Genomic DNA, 24,698 nt, shown 5'->3' with positions numbered 1-24,698 from the left:
TAAAGAATTCATCAATTGCAGTATAATTTGTTGTTATGAATTTTTTCAGTGCTGAGCATTTCACAGACTGGATGTAAGAAAGTGAAGAATGAGTACCATCTCCTATATTTCCTTAATAATAAATTTAAAAGGAAGAATATTCTTTGCATCACTGAACACAAGTCAATGTTAACCCTGTAGATAACTAATTCAGTGACATGAACATACTTCTTTTTGAAATTTTTTAAGCAGTAAATGGTGTTAAACGGCACTTCATTTAAAATACCCTTAGATAACTGAACATTTTATATATTACCATACTCCTCCCTAGACTTTTTGCTGTGAAATATTTCTCTTTTATCTGCGATTGTAGCTAGCCCACAGTATCACTGACTAGATTATTCTAATTGTCTTCAAAACTATATTGGGTTGCTATGAAATCAATGGGGAACAATGTAAAATATCAAATTAGGTATGCTATCTTGACATTCTAATTTACTATCATATGATGAATTGAAGTAAATCTTTACTAGGTCACACCCGAAGTAAATCTAGGCTTTATATTTATAGTCTATAGATATCTCCTAGGAAAATAAAATTTATTTTAGGATTACCTTTTTAAGGAAAGATAACCAATCAAATGTCTTGAAGAAGCATAATGTACAATTAAACCTAAACTATTTTCAAACACAACATACCTGTTATTGCTTTTCAAACAACTGGGTAAATCTTAGATGAAAGAATCCTGCCTTTCTTACACTGACTGAATGACAAACTATTAATGGTGTCTTTATCTATTAGACTTTAGGCTTTAATAATGAATTACAAAATGTCATCTTCAGAGCAACGTTCTATTCTCTTATGTTTTATTTTAGGTATGAAACTATTACAAAAGGAAATGTTGGTTTAGTTATTACTCAAGAGTGGAGAGTTGGGCTTCCCTGGTGGCGCAGTGATTGAGAGTCCGCCTGCCGATGCAGGGGTTGCGGGTTTGTGCCCTGGTCCCACATGCCGCGGAGCGGCTGGGCCCGTGAGCCATGGCCGCTGAGCCTGCGCGTCCGGAGCCTGTGCTCCGCAACGGGAGAGGCCACAACAGCAAGAGGCCCGCGTACAGAAAAAAAAAAAAAAAAAAAAAGAGTGGAGAGCAACATGCATTGCTGAAAAATTAACAGAATATTCATTCTTTAGTTTGTAACGGAGACTAAAAATCTGAGACTCTAATGTTTTTTCTTTTCTTACGGAAAACAATAATATAGGAAAGCTTTTGTAGGCTGTGCTATTTTGAGTAAGTTATGGCTAGTCTGAAGACTATGTATGAGCTATAAGTAATTAGAGCAATTATTTTTATTTTATTTTATTTATTTATCTTTGGCTCTTTGAAAGATTAATTCTAACAGGTCCTCGCAGTGAATATCAAAGAAAAACCCCTTTGTGATTCCAGCATGGGAGGGGAAAAGGAACAATTTTGAGATATGCCAGAGCACTGTTTTTCTTACCAAGGCCTGGAGAAACAATTTAACAGAGCCTAAACTACTGGGGTTTTACCAGAGCCTAACTGACCTGGCTAAAGGGAAATAACCAACTCTAACCTGCTCTAGTCTTTCATGTGGGGGGAAGAGAAATATACAACTCCAGCTCCCTCCAGCCATGCTATACCACCTAAGAGTGGAAAAAAAGACTGAGTACCACTAGTGAAGTGAAGTTCACAGAACAGTATGGGGCACAGGCTCACCAAAAGAATGAGACCTAATCACAGGACTGTAGAATACTTCCCCTCCTGCACAACCTACTACTACATTACTGAAAGCCTATTTACAGTAGTTTCTTTCAATGTTTGTTGGTTAAAAACATGGAAAAGAATTAAACGTTAATAGAGAAGGAGTTTGTTTTCCATAAGGAGTGGGTCACTGCCAGGTAAATACTATTTCCAAAAAACACAAGGGCTCCTTGAGGCAAAGTAAAATGCCCCTCTTCCTTACAAGGATATATAGGGCATATAATTTTAAAAGCTATGGAAGAAAAAAATAACTGCTATTAGACATCATCAGTTCAAATGAGCTATATATATAGCCACGGGAAAGGCAAATGTGACAATAGACATAACAGTGAAAGAAAAGACCTATGGAAATGAAATATCCAGCAGACTAGACTAACTGCTCAAGGAACAAACTGCAGAAGTAGAAAATAAGCCTCTATAACAATCAAGAAAACAAAAGAAGCAAAAGATCAAAAACAAGAGATGCCAAAGCAGGACTGAAGAAGTCACCTGTGCATGCCTAGCTGACAATCCCACCAGCAGCAGTTATCATCATTTAGTTCAGCAGTGGTAAAAATGCAATTCATACCTGTGTTCAAATAGTTAATCATTTTAAATTTACCCTTCAAAAAATGAAGTTACAATCTTTACAGTGGAGGGTTCTCAAAAAAATTCATTCTGAATAGATAAAAAGCCCCAAATTTGGGCTTCCCTGGTGGCGCAGTGGTTGAGAGTCCACCTGCTGATGCAGGGGACACGGGTTCGTGCCCTGGTCCAGGAAGATCCCACATGCTGCGGAGCGGCTGGGCCCATGAGCCATGGCCGCTGAGCCTGCACGTCCGGAGCCTGTGCTCCGCAATGGGAGAGGCCACAACAGTGAGAGGCCCGTGTGCCACCAAAAAAAAAAAAAAAAAAAGCCCCAAATTTTTAAAAACCATAAAAAAGGAAAAATATCTGAATCTCACTTAGCAAACAAAGAGATGGAAAGTACAAGTGAATTTAAGAGATATTAAGCTTGTAGGTGGATCAAGATGACAAAGTGGAGCTCACCTACAAACACATCAAAAATACATCTACAGGTGGAACGGTTTTCACAGAAAACTAACTGGAAATTGGCAGAAGATCTCTTATACCACCAAAGCTGTAAGGAAGATCCCCAAGTAACTTGGTAGGACAGAAAAAAAAAAAGGCATCAGGACAGATCCAAGGCCTGTGTGAGGAATCTGCGAAGGAGGGAGGGTACACATGGGCAGGTCCTTGCCCTGAAAAGCCCCTCTGCAAGCTGGGAGGAGCCTGGACTCTGCTCAGAAAGAGCATGCACCTGCTGGCTTCCTAGCTATCTGTGCAGACAGACCAGTGCTGACAGCTGCCACCTAACTGAACTTCCTGCAAGGGAAAATCCAGCAACCTAGGATACTCTACCCAGCAAGCTTATCATTTAGAATAAAAGAAGAGATAAAGAGTTTCCCAGACAAGCAAAAACAAGAAGAATATAGCAATACTAAACATAACCTAAAAGAAATATTGAAAGCTCTTCTCTAAATAGAAAAGAAGCAAGAATCTATAGGAAAGGGAAAATCACAATAGGAAAGACAAAAATATAACAGGATTGATCACTTAAATAAGCCAGTACATAAATTTAAAAACAATCAAAAAAATTTTTAGAAGTGATTATAACTACAATTAACAGCAAAAGGATAAACACGAAGATGTAAGATAGAACGTCAAAATCACAAAATGTGGGGGAGGGGAGTACAAAACTATAGATTTTTTAGAATGTGTTTGAACTTACATGACTATGTCTAAAGCAAACAGATGTAGTTATGGGTTAACATACTTCAAAACCAGAATAATCACAAATTAAAAACATATAGTAGATTCACAAAAAAGAAAAAGAAACAACATAATACAAAAGCAAACCATCAAATCACAAATAGAAAAATATAAAGAAGAAATGAACACAGAAGTACTATAAAATCAACTAGAAAACAAGGTTTAAAATGGCAATAAATACATATTTATCAATAATTAGCTGAAATGTCAATGGAATAAATACTCCAATCAACAGACACAGAATGGCAGATTGGATTAAAAAACAAGAACCTACAATATGCTGCCTACAAGAGACTCACTTTACGGCATATAGACACATATTGATTGAAAGTGAGGGGATGGAAAAAAATATTTCATGCAAATGGAAACAACAAGAAAGTGGAGATAGCAATGCTCACATCAGACAAGAAATACTTTAAAAGAAAGTCCATAAAGACAAAGAAGGACACTATATAATGACAAAGGGATCAATACAAGAAGAGGACATCATACTCATTAATATATATATGCACCCAATATACAAGCACCTAAGTACATAAAACAAATACTAAGAGACATAAAGTCAGAAAGTAAGAGAAAAATAAAGATGGTAGGAGATTTTTAACACCCCACTGATATTAATGGACAGATCTTCCAGACAGAAAATCAATAAGGCAACAGAGACCCTAAATGACACAATAGAACAGTTGGCCTTAATTGATATCTATAGGATACTACATCCAAAAAGACCAAAATACACATTGTTTTCAAGCACACATAGAACATTCTCTAGAATAGACCACATACTAGTATACAAAACAAGCCTCAACAAATTTAACAGGATAGAAATTACTTCAAGCATCGTTTCTGACCACAATGGTATGAAACTAGAAATCAACCACAGAAAGAAAAATGGGGGAAAAAGGATCACACGAAGACTAAAAAGCATGCTATTAAAAAAACCAATGGGTCAATGATGAAATCAAAGAGGAAATCAGAAAATACCTCAAGACAAATGACAATAAAAACACACTGACAAAATCCATGAGAGGCAGCAAAAGCAGTCCTAATAGGGAAGTTCATAGCAATACAGGCCTTCCTCAAGACACAAGAAAAATCTCAAATAAACAACCTAAACTACCACCTAAAAGAATTAGAAGAAGAATAAACAAAACCTATAGTCAGCAGAAGGAAGGAAATAAAGATCAGAGAGGAAGTAAATAAAATAGAAATCAAAAAACAATAGAAAAGATCAATAAAACCAACAGCTGGTTTTTCACAAAGACAGAATTGAAAATCTCTAGCCAGGCTCACCAGTAAGAAAAGAGAGAGGACCCAAATAAACAAAATAAGAAGTGAAAGGGGAGAAGTAACAACTGACACTACAGAAATACAAAAAGTCATAAGAGAATAAAAGAAAAAGGCATAAAAATATGAAGAGTTATGTGCCAACAAACTGGACACCCTACATGAAATGGAAAAGTTTCTAGAAATACACAGCCTACCAAATTTGAGGCAAGAAGAAACAGATAATTTGAATAGACTGATCACTAGAAGTAAAATAGAATCTGTAAAAACAAAACAAAACAAAACAAAAACTCCCTGCAAACTGAAGTCCAGCACCAGACAGCTTCACTGGGGAAGTCTACCAAACATTCAAAGAAGAATTTATACCCATCCTCCTCAAACCATTCCAAAAGAATGAAGGGAAGGGACACTCCCAAAGTCATTCTATGAAGCCACCATCACTCTGATACCAAAACCAGACAAAGACATTACAAAAAAAGAAAATTACAGGCCAATATCTTTGATGACTATAGATGAGAAAATCCTCAAAAAAATAGAAAACTGAATCCAACAATACATAAAATGAATCATACACCATGATCAAGTTGGATTCATTCCAGGGTGGCAAGGATGGTTCAACATACACAAGTCAATCAATGTGATACACCCGATCAACAAAAGGAAAGACAAAAACCACATGATCATTTCATTACACGCAGAAAAAGCATTTGATAAAATTCAACATCAATTCATGATAAAGACTCTCACTAAACTGGGTATAGAAAGAACATATTCCAACATAATAAAAGCCATTTACAACAAACCAAAAGCCAAAATAATATTCAATGCTGAAAAGCTGAAAGCCTTCTCACTAAATTCAGGAACAAGACAAGTATGCTCACTTTCACCACTTCTACTCAACATAGTACTAGAAGCCCTAGCCACAGCAATCAGACAAGAATTGGAAAGAAAGACATAAAACTGTCATTATTTGCAGATGACAGTATATGCTATATAGAGAGAGAACCCTAAAGACTCCATACAAAGACTATTAGAATTAATAAATGAATTCAGCAAGGAAGCAGGATACAAGATTAACATATAGAAATCTGTTGCGTTTCTTTACACTAACAATGAAATATCAGAAAGTGAAAGTGAAAACCCAATCTTGTTTAAAATCACATCAAAAACTAAAATACCTAGGAATAAACTTAACCAAGGAGGTGAAAGACCTATACACTGAAAACTATAGAACACTGAAAAGGAAACTGAAGATGATTCAAAGAAGTGAAAAGATATCCCATGTCTTTAGATTGGAAGAATTAATACTGTTAAAATGACCAAATCACCCAAACCAATCTATAAATTTAATGCAATCCCTATCAAAATATGCATGGCATTTTTAACAGAACTAGAACAAATAATCTTAAAATTCATACTGAACCACAAAAGATCCAGAATTGCCAAAGCAATCCTGAGGACAAAGAACAAAGCTGGAAGCATGACCTTCTCAGACTTCAGACAATACTACAAAGCTACAGTAATCAAAACAGCATGGTACTGGCACAAAAACAGACATATGGATCAATGGAACAGAATAGAGAGCCCAGAAATAAATTCACACACCTACAGCCAATTAATCTACGACAAAGGAGTCAAGAATACACAATGGAGAAAAGACAGTCCCTTCAACAAGTGGTGCTGGAAAAGCTGAACAGCTACATGTAAATCCATGAAATTAGAAAAATCCCTCACACCACATATAAAAATAAACTCAAAATTGTTTAAAAACCTAAAGATAAACATGACACCATAAAACTTCTAGAAGAGAACATAGGCAAAACATTCTCTGACATAAATCATATCAATGTTTTCTTAGGTCAGTCCCCCAGTGCAAAAGAATTAAAAGCAAAAATAAACAAATGGGACCTAGTCAAACTTAAAAGCTTTTGCTCAGCAAAGGAAATCATCAACAAAATGAAGACAACCTATGGAATGGGAGAAAATATGTGCAAACAATGTGACCAACAAGGGGTTAATATCTAAAATATACAGACAACTCATACAACTCAATAACAAAAAAACAAACAACCCAATCAAAAAATGGGCATAAGACCTAAATAGACATCTCTCCAAAGAAGACACAGAGATGGCCAAAAGGCACATGAAGAGATACTCAACATCACTAATCATCAGAGAAATGCAAGTCAAAGCCACAATGAGGTATTACCTCACACTGGTCAGAAAGGTTATCATCAAAAAGTCTACAAATAATAAATGCTGGAGAGGGAGTGGAGAAAAGGAAACCCTCCTACACTGTTGACGGGAATGTAAATTGGTGCAGCCACTATGGAAAACAGTATGGAGGTTCCTTAAAAACTAAAAACAGAGCTACCATATGATCCAGCAATCCCACTCCTGGGCATATACTCAGAAAAGACAAAAACACTAATCTGAAAAGATACATGCATTCCAATGTTCACAGCAACACTATTTACAACAGCTAAGACATGGAAAAAACCCAAGTGCCCATAAAGAGATGACTGGATGACTGGCTTAAGAAGATGTGGTGTCATAAATAAAGAATGAAATATTGCCATATGCAGCAACATGGATGGACCTAGAGATTATCATATTAAGTCAGACAGAGAAAGACAAATATTATATGATATCACTTATATGTAGAATCTAAAAAAAAACGAATCTATATACAAAACAGAATCACAGACATAGAAAACAAACTTACGGTTACCAAAGTGGAAAGGGGGGGTGGGGGGGAATAAATTAGGAGTATGGGATTAACAGATACAAACTACTATACATAAAATAGGTAAGCAACAAGGATTTACTATACAGCACAGGGAACTATAGTCAATATCTTATAATAACCTATAATGGAAAATAATATGAAAAAAGAATATATATATATGTATATATATATATATAACTGAATCACTTTGCTATATACCTGAAACTAACACAATATTATAAATCAACTATACTCCAATAAAAAAAGGCAAAAACAAGAGATATTGATATATATCCAAAAATTCCAATGACTATTTTAAGATTTCCAATAAGAGTAAATAGAAGAAAACAAATAATTTGACATTAAGGAACATTTTTAGCAGATGACGGAAAACTACTCTCCAAATTAAGAGCGAATGAGAATCCATTTTTGAAATCCACATCAACTACTGTAAAACTGAACTCAAATAAACTGCAAATTTTTGAATGCCAAGGATAAAGAGAATAGTCTTAAAAGCTCTCAAGGAAAGGAAAAAAAAAGATGTCCCACAAAAGAATGAAAATTAGATTGGCATGAAAATTCTTATCCACAACACTTAATGCTAGACCTTCTAAGGAAACAACTTATTTAGAACTCCACACCCAGGCATTTAATCATTCAAGTGAACATGAAAAATGCACTTTTAGACATGCAAAGACTCAAAAAGTTTACTAGTCACAAATTTATTTGGAAAGAATTACTGAAGACTATTTTCCAGAAGATGAACAAATGAAAAGAATGGAATATAAGAAAGATTTGTGAATGGAGAAGACAACTTAGACTTAACTCTAAATAATTTTTAGAAAGTTCTTAAAAGTTTAAGAGCTTGGAGACTTTCCAAGTTCCTTTTTCCCTACCTTTTAGCCTTTTTGTATTGTGAAATATAACACACATACATAGAAGTACATAAAGAAAAATGTGATACTAATAAATTATTTTAAATGAATACTCTGTACCTGCATGCAGCCTAGAAGCAGGACATTGCCTCCTTTGTACCCTTTTCCTAATCAACACCACTAATCTTTTCCAGCAGCATCCACTATCTGACATTTATAAGAATAACTTTTTACCTTACCCTACAGTTCTACCTAAAAAATTCATTCCTAAACAATATAGCATAGTTTTGCCTATTTTCAACTTTATCTAAATGGGTCATACGTATATAATCTTTTGTGAAACAAACACAACAATCAAGGCAGGAGAAGCTGAGCAATGTCTCAACTCCCCACGAGTCTCCAGGACTGGTATTTCAACCTTCCTCAGCAGCTGGCTCCTAGTTATAAGACGTCTTCTGTGCTAACAAGACCATTTTATGCCTGCAACACCCCCTTGTCACACACTTGATCACGTACGTCCCCATTCCTTATCAAAATTCCTAAAATGGGATAGCAACAGGGAGCTCAACCCATAACAGGTCCAGCCATACCCATCCCAGGAACACCTCTCCACTTGATGCCAAGAGCCTGGAAGAATAAATGCACACAACAGCTACAGCCTGCAAGCTCTAGCCTACACTGTGGCAATTACCACTTTGTCCCAGCTCTTCAAGCAACACTGGTGCCCGACATGGAACAAATGTGGATTTGGTTGGGTCCCTAGGGGAAGGACACATCCTCCCTGGGAGTAATGTAAGGTCTGGAAGAGACAGTTAGTCTCCACCTGTATTGGCTTAAGCAGCTGCCTCTAAATGAGGGCACTCATCTGAGCGAGAAGGGCTTATAACTGGATGACCATGCTGCCTCATAACTACACAGTACCTAGTAACACAGACTGTCAGGTGCTTCCTCATTCTATAGTCCTTATAAAACATGAGACCAGCAAAAGGCAGGGTCTTCCCCCGAAGCACAACCCACAGTAAGTTCAGTACTGGCCTGATGACACAACTTCCCATGTGACGCCAAGATTATACATCTTGCATTTGTAGCAAATATACCACCACTGATATATCCTTGCCAAAAAAACTACTTAACTTTTAATCTAATCATGAGGAAACAATTAGACAAATCCAAGTTGGGAAACCTACAAAACAACTGGTGTAGGTTCTTAAAAAAAAAAAAATCACAGTTATAAAAAAAGACGCCACAGGAACTGTGCTAGATTAAAGGACACTAAAGAAGCACGACGAAGCAATGCGATCCTTCTGAAGTGAGCACTTTCATGAAGTGTCACTCTGTTTTCAACACACGCTCAGAGTTCAGGGGAACACAAATGTGGCAAAATGCTCACAGCAGGGTAATAGACTCAGGGGAATTCAAAATGATGGTATAATGTAAATCAGGGTTACAGCATTAAGAGGTTTTAAAACTAGCTTTTACTTGTAACTAGCAATTTTAATTATAACTAGCGACAATATTTTTTCTCATTTTTTTAAACTTCCTCAAATGTTCAATTTCTCTGTCCATCACAGAAAAGTGATTTATGTTGCAGTTAAACAAAAAGGGACTCTAGAGAAATACTTACGAGAGCAGGTGGCAGTCTGCCACTCCAGACACTGTCCATATGGAAAAGAGATTATGTAGGCATTCGAGTCAACGCATCGCTTCGTGCTGCTGCACCACATACACTCCATTCCGTTGCTGGTACAGTTGGAACACGACGTCCTTAAAGAGCATGGCTTTTTGCAAGGCCTTGCATTTTGATTTGGACTAACTGGAATACATCAGCAAATGTAATTATTTTATTTGTTAACTGCTTTCTAACACAAGTATACGAGTTTCGTTCATTTTGTTGTTTAGGGAATGTTTCAATTAAGCCAAGTGTGGGATAAAAATTAGAGTTAAAATTGTATGATAAGGTAAATGAGAATGAAGATGACATGTCAATACTTCTTAAATTTATTATCTAATTTGAAATTTATAATACTTTGGAAATTTTTAATCGTTTCCAAAGTACATAAAATTGTATAATTTAAAATTTTTTAATAGAAATGTAATACATGACCTAGGTTTTTCTATCCATTGGCTAAATATTATGTACACTAACATTATTTACTTTTCTAGCTAGCCATAATTCTATAAACATTCCACACTTTATCAAAGCAACAAACAAAAATAAAACAGTTTACTATAAAATTTTTACATAAAATGTAATATTTATCACACCCATCAGGATGACTTTTTTTTAAAATGTTGGCAAGGATGTGGAGAAATTGGAAGCCTGTACACTACTTGTGGAAGTGTTAAAATGGCGAGGCTTCCATAGCAAACAGTATGGCAATTCCTCAAAAGATTAAACACAGAATCACCATATGATACAGCAATTCCACTTCTGGCTGCGTACCTAGAAGACGTGAAGGCAGGAACTGGAATAGATATTTGTACACCCACGTTCACAGCATCATTATTCACAATAGTCAGGAGGTGGAAGCAGCAAGTGTCCATCAATATATGAATGGATAAACAAAATGTGGTATATATATACAATGGATAATTATTCATGTTTAAACAGGAATGAAATTCTGACATATGTTACAACATGGGTGAACTTGGAAGACATTATGCTAAGAGAAATAAGACAGTCACAAACGGACAAACACCTTATGATTCCACTTATATGAGATACTTAGAGCAGTCAAACTCATAGAGACAGGAAGTAGAAGGTGGCTGTCAGGGGCTGGAGGAGGGATGAGTGGGGAGTTACTGTGTAATGGATATGGAGTTTCAGTTTGGGAAGATGAAAAAGTTCTAGAGATGGATAGTGTTGATAGATTAACAACAATGTGGATATGCTTAATGACAGTGAACTCTATACTTAAAAAATGTTTTAAAAAGTCAATTATATCTCAAAAACACTGAAGGGAAAAATGGTTAAAATTATAAATTTTATGTTATGTATATTCTTCTGCAATACAAAATATAGTATTTAAAAAAAGAGAAAAGAATTCAATATTCCTTTCTCACTTAACAAAAACCCATTTCAAAAGATGGAACAGCAAGGTTTCTCTTCATTTGCCAACTGAAATAATAGATCTGTAAGATTAAAATGTTTCTAAATTAGTTGTTGATCTTAATGATAAATCTTTCTTACAAAGACTATTATTATAAAAGTAAAACACATTAAAATATTAAGAACAGATTATTACTATACTGTAACTACAACCATATGTTCATAATCTCACTATTTTAACCAAGAAATAAAGATTGTATAAAACAATACAATTTTGATATTTTCATAAGTTAAGGCTGAGGTCACTAATAGTAAGTGGGGAATGTGAATAAAGATAAAATATACATTGAAATCAGCATCATAAAAAGATGGTGAAAGTTACTTCAGGCCTACATAGCATCACACCGTGGAAGAGGGTAGTGGGAAAGGTTGGAAACATATTTTTAAAGAATACTAGTTTACTGGACTACTTACCAACAGGTTTTTCACAGACAAGACCATCTGCCATAGAGGTACAAGGATTAGCTTTTAAGCCTGCCACGGCTGCCCTTTCTAGATACGCACAGAACCCAGAATCATTGGGTTCACCAGGAAGCCACTGTAGTGTTGTGTTTGTAAATGGTGACATGTCTTCCCATCCCCAGTAGGATATATTGATCTTGCGTAAGCCTACCCAAGGTGATACTTTCTGTAAACAATAGCAAAAGGGACATTTTAAAAAAGTGAGATGTAAAAATCCTGCATCATATTCCTTAGCAAACAGTTCATTACCATTAAAAATTACATTTGAAAATATATAGAACTGCCTTTCTAAGGACTTCGAGTACTAAGGATAATTAACAATTCCAGCACATCTTGGAGAATCATGTATAATAGAACACTATGTTTAAAACATATTTTGTGTTTAGTGACATGACTGGGGTCATTTCTTTAGCCCTCGTGAACCTCAGTTTCCTCTTCTATAAAATGGTGATATCTGATATAAATACCTATCTTACGAGGGAAGATCATTAAAAAAACTTAACATATTGTGTTGCTGCTACTGTTACTGCTACTTCTGCTGCAGCTACTATTACTACTGTTACTACCAATCTAATCAGTTGTGGAGTTAAGAATCTAAAGCTAAATTGGCATTTTATGCACTGTGAGAAAACAGAAAACAAAATCAATGAACAGTATATAAAGGCTGAGTGAAGACTTCACAACAGGTTCACAAAGGACTAGGAAGAAGGGCCTCTCTCCTAGTTCAGACCTCTACTAGTACACAAGGACTTTAGTGCAGTTTTAGATAAATTAATGTCATCTACTTTCATTATTAAAGAGATCAAGAAAACTAATAAAATCTTTGACCCTGATGCCTAAATTTAATTAACAGAGGTTGACAAATGCCATCAAAGTAAACTTTCTTAGTGCTCTCAATGATATTTCAAAAGTCGCTTAGAAACAAAATATATGCTGTATTTATATACCTTATTTTAATCATTACTCAATTTTAAAATATATTATTCTAATGAGACTGAAAAAATAATGATATATTCTTGGTCCAAGGTACTCCCTTTACAAAATTTTTTAGATTATGAACACCTCTTTTTCTTTCCTTGTTTCTGCTTTAGAGTTATGCTTTTCTTTTTGAGATTTTATTTTTCATTTTTTCTAGCTTTCTTGAGGTATAATTGACAAATGAAAATTATACCTATATAAGGTGTATGATTTTTTTTTGGTATATGTACACGTTATGAAATGATTATCACAATCAAGCTAATTAACATACCCATATGTGTATATATATATATTTTCTTTATACATCCATGTATCCGTTGATGGACACTTAAGTTGTGTCCATAGCTTGGCTATTGTGAATAATGCTGCAATGAACATAGAAGTGCAGATATCTCTTCACGATACTGACTTAATTTCCTTTGGATATATACCTAGACATGGGACTGCTGGGTTATATGATAGTTTTCATTTTTTGAGGAAACTCCATACCATTTTCCAAATTGACTATACTGCTTACATTCTCACCAACAGTATACAAGAGTTCCTGTTCTCCTCATCTTTGCCAATATATGTTACCTCTTTTTTTTTTTTTTTTTTTTTTTTTGCGGCATGCAAGCCTCTCACACTGTTGTGGCTTCTCCCGTTGCGAGCACAGGCTCCAGACGCGCAGGCTCAGCGGCCATGGCTCACGGGCCCAGCCGCTCCGCAGCACGTGGGATCCTCCCGGACCAGGGCACGAACCCGTGTCCCCTGCATCGGCAGGCGGACTCTCAACCACTGTGCCACCAGGGAAGCCCACCTCTTATCTTTTTGATAACAGCCATTCTAACAGGTGTGAGGTGATATCTCAATTGGTTTTGATTTGCATTTTTCTGATGATTACTGCTGTTGAGCTTTTCATCATATATCTGGCTGGCCATTTTTATGTCTTCTTTGAAAAATTTCTATGTCCTTTGCCCATTTTTTAACTGGGTTATTTATTTTCTGTTGAATTATTTGAGTTCTTTATATATTTTGAACATTAAATCTTTATTAGATGTATGGTTTACATTCTCTCCCATTCCATAGGTTGTCTCTTCACTCTTTTTTTTTTTTTTAATCTATTTTTGGCTATGTTGGGTCTTCGTTGCTGTGAGCAGGCTTGCTCTAGTTACAGCTAGCAGGGGCTACTCTTCATTGCAGTGTGTGGGCTTCTCATTGCGGTGGCTTCTCTTGCTGCAGAGCATGGGCTCTAGGCATGTGGGCTTCAGTAGTTGCAGTACGTGAGCTCAGTTGTTGTGGCTCACGAGCTCTAGAGCGCAGGCTCAGTAGTTACAGTGCATGGGCTTAGTTGCTCCGTGGCATGTGGGATCTTCCTGGACCAGGGCTCAAACCCGTGTCCCCTGCATTGGCAGGCGGATTCTTAACCACTGTGCCACCAGGGGAGCCCTGTCTCTTCACTCTTGATTATCTCCTTTGCTATGCAGAATCTTACTAGTTTGACACAGTCTCATTTATCTATATTTGCTCTTGTTGTCTGTGCTTTTGGGGTCACATCCAAAAAATCACTGCCCTGACCAATGTTAAGATTTTTTCTTGTGTTTTCCTCTTGCAGTTTTACAGTTTCGAGTCTTAATGTGTGTAAGTCTTTAATCCATTTTGAATTGATTTTTTAATATGGTGTAAGATAAGGATCTACTTCCATTCTTCTGCATAAGAATAGCCAGCATTATTCATTGAAGAGATTGTCCTTTTCCCATCGTGTGTTCTTGGCACCTCTGTCAAACATCAATTGAGCATAAATGCTTGGATTTATTTGGGGTTATTATAATGTGTCTTGGTGAAAGTCTCGTTATGTTTAATCTATTTGAGGTTCTTTGGGATTTATGGATCTGGATGTTCTTTTCCCTCTCCATATTTGGGAAGTTTCCTGTAATTATTCCTTTAAATGAGCTTTCTGCCGCTTTCTCTTTTCCACGAGGGCAAGCCTGGAGCCTGAGTCTGTGGGTGCAGGCCTGGATCCTAGGTCTGAAGGGCCAGTCTGGCACAAGGATCCACTGGGGTAGGACTGGTAACTGAGTACAAAGTGGTGAGCCTGGAACCTGGTCCACAGTGGCAGGCCTGCAGCCTGGTCCATGGGCCAGTTTGGAGCCTGGAACTGTGGGAGCCACCCAGGAGCATGCATCCACAGGGCTTACCTGGCACTGGATCAGGCCATGAGCCTGAATCCTATGGACTGGTGCTGGGGCAAGCCGGGCACCTGGGCCATCAAGTATGGTCATGAGGCTGCAGGGGCTAGCCTGGTACCAGGGTCCACTGGGGCAAGCCTGGTCCTGAGTCTTCTGACGCCTAAGTCCATGGGGGTGGGCCTGGTACCTGGGATCATAGGGGAGGGCCTGAAGCCTGAGTCCACTGGGATGAGCCTGACCCTGGGTCTCTAGAGGCCAGGTCTAATGGGGAGGGTGTGGATCCTAGGTCTCCTGTTTCCTAGGGATATGGGGGACTAGCCTGGAGGCTGAGTCTGCGGGTGCCAGCCTGCAGCCTGAGGCCACAGGAGCCAGTGTGGCACTGGGATATGCCTGGCGCCTGGGTCCACAGGGATCATCCAGGCACTGGGGTTCACTAGAGCAGGCCTGGAAGTAGGGTCCAAAGCAAAATCGGTGCTCATTTCATTCTCCTTCCCCTTTGCAGAGGGTATTTCTCACCCTTTCTCACCGTGCTTCCTGTACTGTGCAGGCTTAGGGGAAGGATGATGCAGGTAATGTGAAACTGTCCTTTCTACCATCTTCAATGAGTGTTTTCTTATTTCTGTGTTCCCCCCACCGCCCCCAACCCGGTGCTATAATCTCTTACCTGGACTCCTTAGCTTTTGTAAAGGTATTTTGTATATGAATGATTGTTCAAATCAATGTTTCTGTGAGGGAATGAGTGCTGCAAACTCCCATTCTATCACCTTGCTGACATCATTCCTAAACATTTCTACCTTAAATATACATAATAATAATTTATGTTCTCAGTTACCAAGCTAATAATATTATAATGTGAAGTAGTTTCAAAACTCCACATCATCTTTTTTTTTTTTTACATTACTGACTGTCAGGATAGAGAAAAATATGTCCCTCCACTTGAGTCTTTAACAATACAGAAATACGATATATAAATCCAGTATTTATTCTAAATATGTTGTACAAATTGTCCTAGAGAGCTTATAAAGAACCCGTAGACCTAGAAATTTATAGTGTATAAATATAACAATTTTCACACAGAAAATACTCAACAAATATTTCTTAAATGAAATTAAAATATTATGAATATTCATTATAACAGTAGATCTCATATCACCTAAGTAGAGTACTGTACACATAGTAGGTAGTCAACAAATTTTCCTAAGCAAGGCCATTAGAACAGAGATGCTTATTTTCCAACATCCAATTCCTGAGACAGAGATAGTGCTTAATAAATAATGTTTCTAATTATAAAAATACACATGCTGCTTTGCCTTGTGTTCATCATATATTTCATACTTATTCTCAAAGATATTTTGATAACAAAAAAGCTATAACATTTTTATAGTTCTGGATAATAACAACAGGAATCAATCCAACATAGCTATTTCAGATTAATGACTGTGCTTCACGTTACAGCAACTCTGTCTATATTTCCAAACTATCTATAGTAAAAACAAGTCGTTTAAAATGAAATATTATTCTCTAAATCATCATGATAAGAATCTGCAAGGAAGAGGAGAGGAACAGAAAAATAAGCAGTTGATAAAACATTTAAAGTAACTATTACGCAGTAAATGAACTGGACAGGCAGTTGAAGAATGAAAGATAAATTACTATATTATGAAAATTTACTGCAGCACACCATAAATCATTGCAACATTTCATTAGCCATTTCTGATAAGTAAATGATCATTTGATCCAGGATACCTGTTTAAAGTGCATGAATTTGTCAATCTTTATTTGCTACAGAAAGGTTACCTTAAGTTTATACAACTGCAGTGACTCAGGATATAATTCATTTTATATAAAGATATGCTTAGCGGAATGTCACCTTGCAGAAAATTCCACCTTTGAAATTTTGCTAAAGCTCATATTTCTAATGAAATAAAACATTCTTCATTTACAGGGCAGGCTATGCCACAAACTACTGAATCTAAGTTCGTCATACATCCGAAATAATTGTTGGTCTAATCTTTATGACTTATAAGCATATACACACTACTATATATAAAATAGATAACTAATAAGGACCTACTGTATAATCATAAGAAAAAGTGAGCAACTTATGTAAGAAATCTTGAAATATGAAACTTCTAAAATAGCATATTTCAAGTTTAAAATGTAAAAACTAAAAATAATGTATTTTAAACAAGGAAAATAGCAATAGAGCTCAAATGCCAAACACTAGTACTTTCTAAAAGTCAAAGAATGTGGATCTACCAATAAGACGCTCTTTATAAGTTATACATATTCAGTAGAACTAATTTCCAAATGTTCATTGATAACTGAATCTCAATTTTGTAATTAAAGAAATGAAGCTCTTGGTAGTACAAGAATATAAATAGATCTTAAATTATGTTGTATGCTCCATATGACTAAAAATAAAACTTTACAAATAACACCCTGTCAATATTGTCTAAAATATTTTTTAAAAATCAACAGATCTCTCCTAGATGACACCACTTGCATCTTATCCTCAACCATAAGGCTGGTAGCTCTCAAACAAGGCAAATTAAGAGAAAAAACAGAGGCACTTCTCTGACCTCCTTACAAATATCTTCATGTGCTGGCCAACTCAAAGTCCTGCAATAATTAACTACAGCATTACTCTAGGAAACTCCTTAAGTCCACGTTACTGGTCAGGTATCCATCCTCTACCTTCATACATCACCCTGTGTGCATCTATCATTGCAATTATCACACTTTGGTATGACTGTGTTTGTATTTCTCCCCCATAAGCTCTTTAACAACAGTGATTGTTTTTGATCTCTATATTCTCAGCAAGCAGTAGACTGCCAAGTACAATGAAGGTGCTCAATAAATTTGTACTAAAGGAATGAAGATTAGCCCATCCTTCCCAGAAATACAGCTTCAGTTCACACAAAAATGATTTTACAGATCAATTTTTCATACAAATTTAATTATTATAGTTTTTCTTTTCCCTATTAATATCAAGCATATAACAAATGTTTGACAGCCAAGTATCACAATGTGATATCCATGTAAAACTTTTGAATATTTATAAAAACTGGAGGTATAATAAATTTATCAATTTTATTAATGGGGGAGGGCTTTGACTCTACAGATATAAAATGGCATTAGAAATTAAATTATCTGTATCAATACTCATGAGAAATACACACACTAATACCACCACAAAAATTATGGCAGGCAATAGTAATGAACTGAATGTTCATACAAACATTTCAAAAGAGTATGTGTTTAAGTCCCTTTAATTTTTTAACATTTATACAAAACTTTTCTTATATCACTTTTTAAAAATCAGATGCTTGTTCCCCTGTTGTTAGCAAAAGGAAAATCAGTAACATATATTCCTATTCTTTCGCATAAATCAGAAATGATCTTAAGAAGGAAAAGGTCCTAGTATAATTAGTGGGGGTGGGTGGAGGAAGGCTTTGTAAAGTGGAAAAATTAAAACACTATTCTGGGGCAAATATTTTTCTACAGTCAATATCAATATTATTAACTATTCATCAAATAAATTCATTTAGTTACTTAAGAATTCATTATCTAATTAATGATTCTTGGAAATAGTAGTTACAGCAGTAGTGGAAACAGACATACAAAAATAATCTTTAAAACGCAAACAATAATAATGATAACTTTAGTAAACACTAAGAAATAAAATGTATCTATGCTCTTCACATACAATACCTCATTTATTTCTCACAATAAACATATAAGGTAGCTATGATTACTATATCCCAGTTTACAGATGAGGAACATAAACTGGGGAGGCTAACTTGCTACTAAGCTGTGGAGGTAAGCAGTATGTCCACACTGCATGTTCTCCATCATTTTGATACACTGTCCTCAATGCTGCTTAAAAATCAGCTATACCAAGGAAGTATTACTTAACTGTTTCAATAGCAAGCAATTGGTAATCTTTGCTCTGAAAAGTTTTCAAGCCAAAACCATATCCACTGCACTGCAGAGTGGAGTTCTGTAGCACCAACAGACCCTTGTCCAATAAAAGCCATAACCTAAGGTCAAAAAAAGTCATTGAAATCTAACATAGTTTTCAAAGAAATAGTTGAATTATAGCCATATCTCCATTATTTGTATAGAAATCATGCCACTTTGTGGATTATTTACCACAGGGTGTCTGTGTGTGTGTGTGTGTGTGTGTGTGTGTATCTTAAACATTGGCCAAATCTTGTACACACCTCAGATCTGAGGTATTTATTATTGTTTAGCTTTATCACTTACCTGATCTATACTGAGCTCTAATTTTATTTTGACACAAAATACAAAAATCTTCAATGATGCTATGACAGTTTATATTATCTTAGTATATTTCAAGTATGTATATGAACTAAATAAGTTATTTTAAATTAGATTTAGTAAATTATTTCTAAATCTCCTACAACTTAAGAGTTGACTATATTTTTTCTTTTCTTTAACTGACGTATAATTGACATATAACATTATATTATTTTCAGGTATACAAAGTAATGATTCAATATTTGTATATATTGTGGAATGATCACCACATAAGTCTACTTAACATCTGTCACCATACACAGTTTTCTTGTGATGAGGATTTTTCAGATCCACTCTCCTAGCACGTTTCAAATACATAATACAGTATTATTACCTATAGTCACCATGCCATGAATTGCAGCCCCATGGCTTGTTTATTTTATAACTGTAAGTCTGTACCTTTTGACCCCCTTCACCCATTTTGCCCACCCTCCACCCTTGCCTCTGACAACTACCAATCTGTTCTTTGTATCTTTGAGCTTGTTTTTTTGTTTTTTCATGTGTATTCCTGTTTCTTTGTTTTAAATTCAACACAGAAGTGAGATCACAGGGTACTGAAATCTTGCCATTTGCAACAACACGGATGGCTCTTGAGAGCATTATGCTAAGTGAAATGAGTCAGAGAGAGAAAGAAAATGATCTCACTTACATGTGGAACCTAAAAAAAAAATCCAAAAACAATATATATCACAATATTACAAATATCAAATCATTATGTTGTCTACCTGAAACAACACATCAAATATACCTCAATTTTTAAAAATGTCCTCAAGACATTTCAAGTAAGTATCTAAATAAGATATTTCAAAACAATATTTAGTAAATTATTTCCAAATCTCCAACTTAATATGTTCTAAAGAGTTGACTGTATTTTAACATCCCAAGAACAGAAAATACTGTGAGTTCCTATTAAAAATTTCTTATAAAATGATATTTGACATTATTTCCAAGGAAATATTCCATTTTCTATGGACCAACTCTCTAGGAAATTCAAACTGTTCCCAAATGCTGTATGTTCCAAATCTCCCATGTACTTTAAAAATCAGTTTAAGTCCTGTTAACTATTTGTATATTATTTCAAGCAAATCTATACCTAGGAAAATAGTATAATTCAAAAATTTAACCCACAGAATACACACACAAAGATACATATATACAAATATAGCCAATGTGTTGGTCTAGTGTTCTAATTATAAGGGACATCCCAAAATTATTACACTACAAAACAAATTCTTAAATTATAAGCACAAGTTTTAAAGTATATTTAAAGTATATTTATTCATATGAGATGTCTTCTTGGTAAGATAATGCAATGGTTTACTGAGCAAAACATGAGATTAGTAATTTAGAAAACTTTATTACCAAAGAAATCAGTTCTACACTTCTACTTCGACGATTTAGTAAAATAAATGTATTAAAAAACAAAAAGAGGCTGAATGAACCATTGCCAATGGTTACAGGATTATCAGCATATTTCCATAATAAAAACAAGTATAGTTGTTACCTGTTGCGTATACTTCTGTATTTCATCCAGTACAAATTCTACTTCTTTCGAGGTTGTTAATGAAGCAAGATTTCCACTAAGATTATAGCAATAAAGTTTTGCATTGTCATAGTTTTCTCTACTGGAATTAATTCTAAGACAAGCATCCCCGATATGATTCCATCCTTCTCCACAAAGATGAGCTAGTCAAAAAAAAAATTATATCTTATTTTTAGATTACCAAAAAGCATGTGTATTTTTCAATTATTTTAGAATTCTATATACAACTTCGGTATTTGTTTAAATAATTTTAACAATAAAAATTTAAATATATCACTATAACATACCAAACTAAATGTGTCTAATAGTCTGATGAAGAACAAGAAGATCCTAATTTTTTCTTTAATTCTTAAACATAAGAAAAGCTACGGCTCTATAACATCTGTTAAAATGTGTTGACTCTTAGGTTTTCTGTGTAAACCTAGTGTACTGGCATATGGTTTCTCAGCAAGTAAAATCACTACTGCACTTATGTCCCAAAGTGCAATTTATATAATACAAGATCACTTTAATAGAAAAATAACCAGCACATAACAAAAGCAATTTCAAAGTTATCCTACAAGTGTAGCTAATTGTCCTCTAAATCTAATTTCCATAGCCCAGGTGTACGATTTTGATATAAGCTGGGTTCTTTGATTCTTTAATTATAACTGTGGGGCGAGAAGTCTCATTTCATTTACGTTTAGTAAAGAAGCTATAAGCTTTGCTTTCTAGTATTTATTTTTACACAGTCATTCAGGTCTTTCGAAAGTTTAAACATACCATTCAGTAACAGTGGTTTATCCTTAGGGTCCAAATTGAACTTAAAACAGTGCCTATTTTCTAAACATGGATTTATAAATACAATATAAAGTTATGCTCTAGTGTGCATTAATTAACATTGCAGTGTTTTATTAACACACCGATCTATGAAGTTTCACTACATTTTAGTTTCCACATCACTAAATATATCAGTGCCTCTTGCCCTTTCAGCCTTGGATGCATTAATACAATCTTTATGGAATTATTATAAAGCAGCAATTCTCAAATATTCTGGTCTCAAGACCCCTTTAACTCTTAAAAATTATTGAGAACTCCACATATTTTTTCTCTTATGCATTTTATATCTATTGGGTTTGATCATATTAAAAATAAAAACTGATCTTTTAAAAATATACTTATTCATTTAAAATTATAATTTAAATTTTTATTACAAACACACTTCTCCAGTTTCTGGGATGTCTTGTCCCTTTATGCTATTATAGGCTTGAAGAAGATGTACCATCAAATTTTCTCCTTAGGAGCAGTTCAAATCAGGTCCCTGGCATCAAAAAATTGACATGGGTTGATAAATAAATAGGGCATGGATAGGCAGAGAGATCAGGAATAAAGCAGAGGAAAACGTGTATCATAGAATCTAGGGTGAGGGTATTGGGTATCCTCTCTACAATTTTTTCAGTTTTTCTATGTTTGAAATTTTTCATAATAAAATGTTGGGGAAAAATATAACAACTTAAAATAAATAGCATATTTAATTTTTTAATTATAGTCTCCAAAAACCAAAATAGTGAAAAGTGTGGCATTGTTTTATAAATATTTTTGCAAATCTCTTTAGTATTGGTTTAATATAACTGTATTCTCGTATCTGCATCTACATTCAATCTATTGGAATCATGTATTATGTAGCCTTTGGAAAACTATTTACATAGCAAACCTATAACAGAATGAGAATCACAAAAGCAAATAATATCTTAGTATTACAGGGTACTCTGGTTCTTTAATAACTGCTGTCCTGTTAAACTAGGTAATGAGAATAACACACGGTGCTTGGAACACAGTAACCCCTCAATAAACTGGAGTCATTTAATAAGACTTTCAAACATGTCTGTTTTCATTTTCGGGCTACACATATAGCAATCTTCCTTGTCTTCTGAAATCTAAAGTACCAAATCACTTTAAGGAAAGAGTGCAAAAGTTTTGGTTAAATTTCGGCTGTTTCTTTCCTTACTAAATCAAGGAAGGATTTGCATTAGTTTTGCCTGTCGCTTTTTTTTTATAAGATCAAAAATACCTGGTTGATAAATCACACAAATGCAAACAACGCATGGGCCTTTGAAGCTAAACTAAATTATAGCACTGACCCAAATGTTTTGATGTTTTAGGCTTCCTAATTGAGAATTAACTCAGCTTTAGAGTTAAAAGGATAGCAGTTAATTTTTTCAATAAGTTTAGTTAGACAAATTCAAATTGCCAATTTTATATGAGATCAATGGGAAAAATGCAATTCACAAACTTTCATGGAAAAGTGCAACTACTATACAGACTGGGCCCTCCATTTAGAGCATTCACTTCCTTGAGACAAGCTGAATGGAAACCAAACTATATATATACCAAGCTGGTTCTTAGTAAATATGAACACAGGACAAGGTAAGTTAGTACATAATAAAATATTTTATTCTATTTATTATTCTCCAAAATAACAGCCTGGTCAAGTAGAACCCTTATACCAAACCAAAATATTTTCCCAAGCAATGAATAGATGGGTACTACCAAATAAAACTTCACTATTATTTTTCCAAATTTCCACTGGTAATCTAATTCCCTTCTTATTGAGTAATATTCCTTTAAACATATATATTCCTTCAGTCAAATCTTATTTTAGTCTAGCATTTTCTTTGTCTTTTTAAAGAGACTTTATAAGTATTTTTTCTGATCTACATGTTATTTTTAGATTTTAACACTTAGAAATCATTACTTTCAAGTTTAGTGTCATATCACTAATGCTTCTCAAATCCTGCCTACTGCATTAATATTCTCTAATTTACTCAAAGTGAACACACATGCATATATCACTATTTAAAAGCTTCAAAAGTCAGCACATAGAGAAAATTCCAAAACCTCAATCGTACTTTTAAAGGCAATCTAATTTTTATTTTCTCACATGAACTTATATAAGAAAGCCTTAAATCCTGTGATGGAATTTTCCAACACTTTCTAGAACTACATAGGTTCAGAAAATTTTTCTATGAAAGAATTTAAAAAAAAAATCATGATATAGAAACAGGCAAAAAACTGAACAGAAATAGAACTCCCAGTTATTAGTCCCCTCTGCCATTTACAAGTCAGGCACCTTGAAGCAAGTCACATAACTAGTGTGTCTCAGCTTATCTGTATAATAAGAAAATGGAACTGGTTAAATATCTATACAAGTTTTCAATTTTCTGCTTTTCTCTTTCATATTTGAAAGAAAGAGTACTTAGGGTCCACTAAGAAGAGTGTTAGCTATAAAAATTAAATTGAAATTTCTTTTTAATGAGTTTTGGGACTTCCCTGGTGGCACAGTTGTTAAGACCCCACACTTCCAATGCAGGGGGCCCGGAAACTAGATCCCATATGCATGCCACAACTAAGAGTTCACATACCACAACTAAGGAGCTGGCAAGCCGCAACTAAGGAGTACACATGCTGCAACTAAGGAGCTGGTGAGACACAATTAAGGAGCCTGCCTGCCACAACTAAGACCTGGCACTGGCACAACCTAATTAATTAATTAATTATTTTTTAAAAAATAAATAAAATGAGTTTTGCTCTGGTTTGCAGAACTTAGATTCTCATTAAATCATATAACAATTACTAGAAATGTTTCAATTTGTAACAAAAAAGCAGTCAGTAAAAAAC

General features: G+C 34.9%; 1 protein-coding gene across 1 annotated transcript in view; it reads right to left on the bottom strand.

Moving 5' to 3' along the window:
- Positions 1-24,698, bottom strand: part of ATRNL1 (attractin like 1) — a gene marked incomplete at both ends in the record, with an annotated part of 679,175 nt that overhangs the window by 514,856 nt on the left and 139,621 nt on the right. Inside the window, 3 exons of the mRNA XM_082673255.1 lie at positions 10,083-10,271; positions 11,982-12,195; positions 21,003-21,184. Coding sequence (XP_082529381.1) covers positions 10,083-10,271; positions 11,982-12,195; positions 21,003-21,184 — 585 coding nt within the window. The remainder of the gene's footprint in view (positions 1-10,082; positions 10,272-11,981; positions 12,196-21,002; positions 21,185-24,698) is intronic.

The sequence above is a fragment of the Grampus griseus genome (genome assembly GCF_964374135.1).
Source record: "Grampus griseus genome assembly, chromosome: 16".
NCBI classification, from domain to species: Eukaryota; Metazoa; Chordata; class Mammalia; order Artiodactyla; family Delphinidae; genus Grampus; species Grampus griseus.
This window is presented reverse-complemented; position numbering and strand designations above follow the sequence as displayed.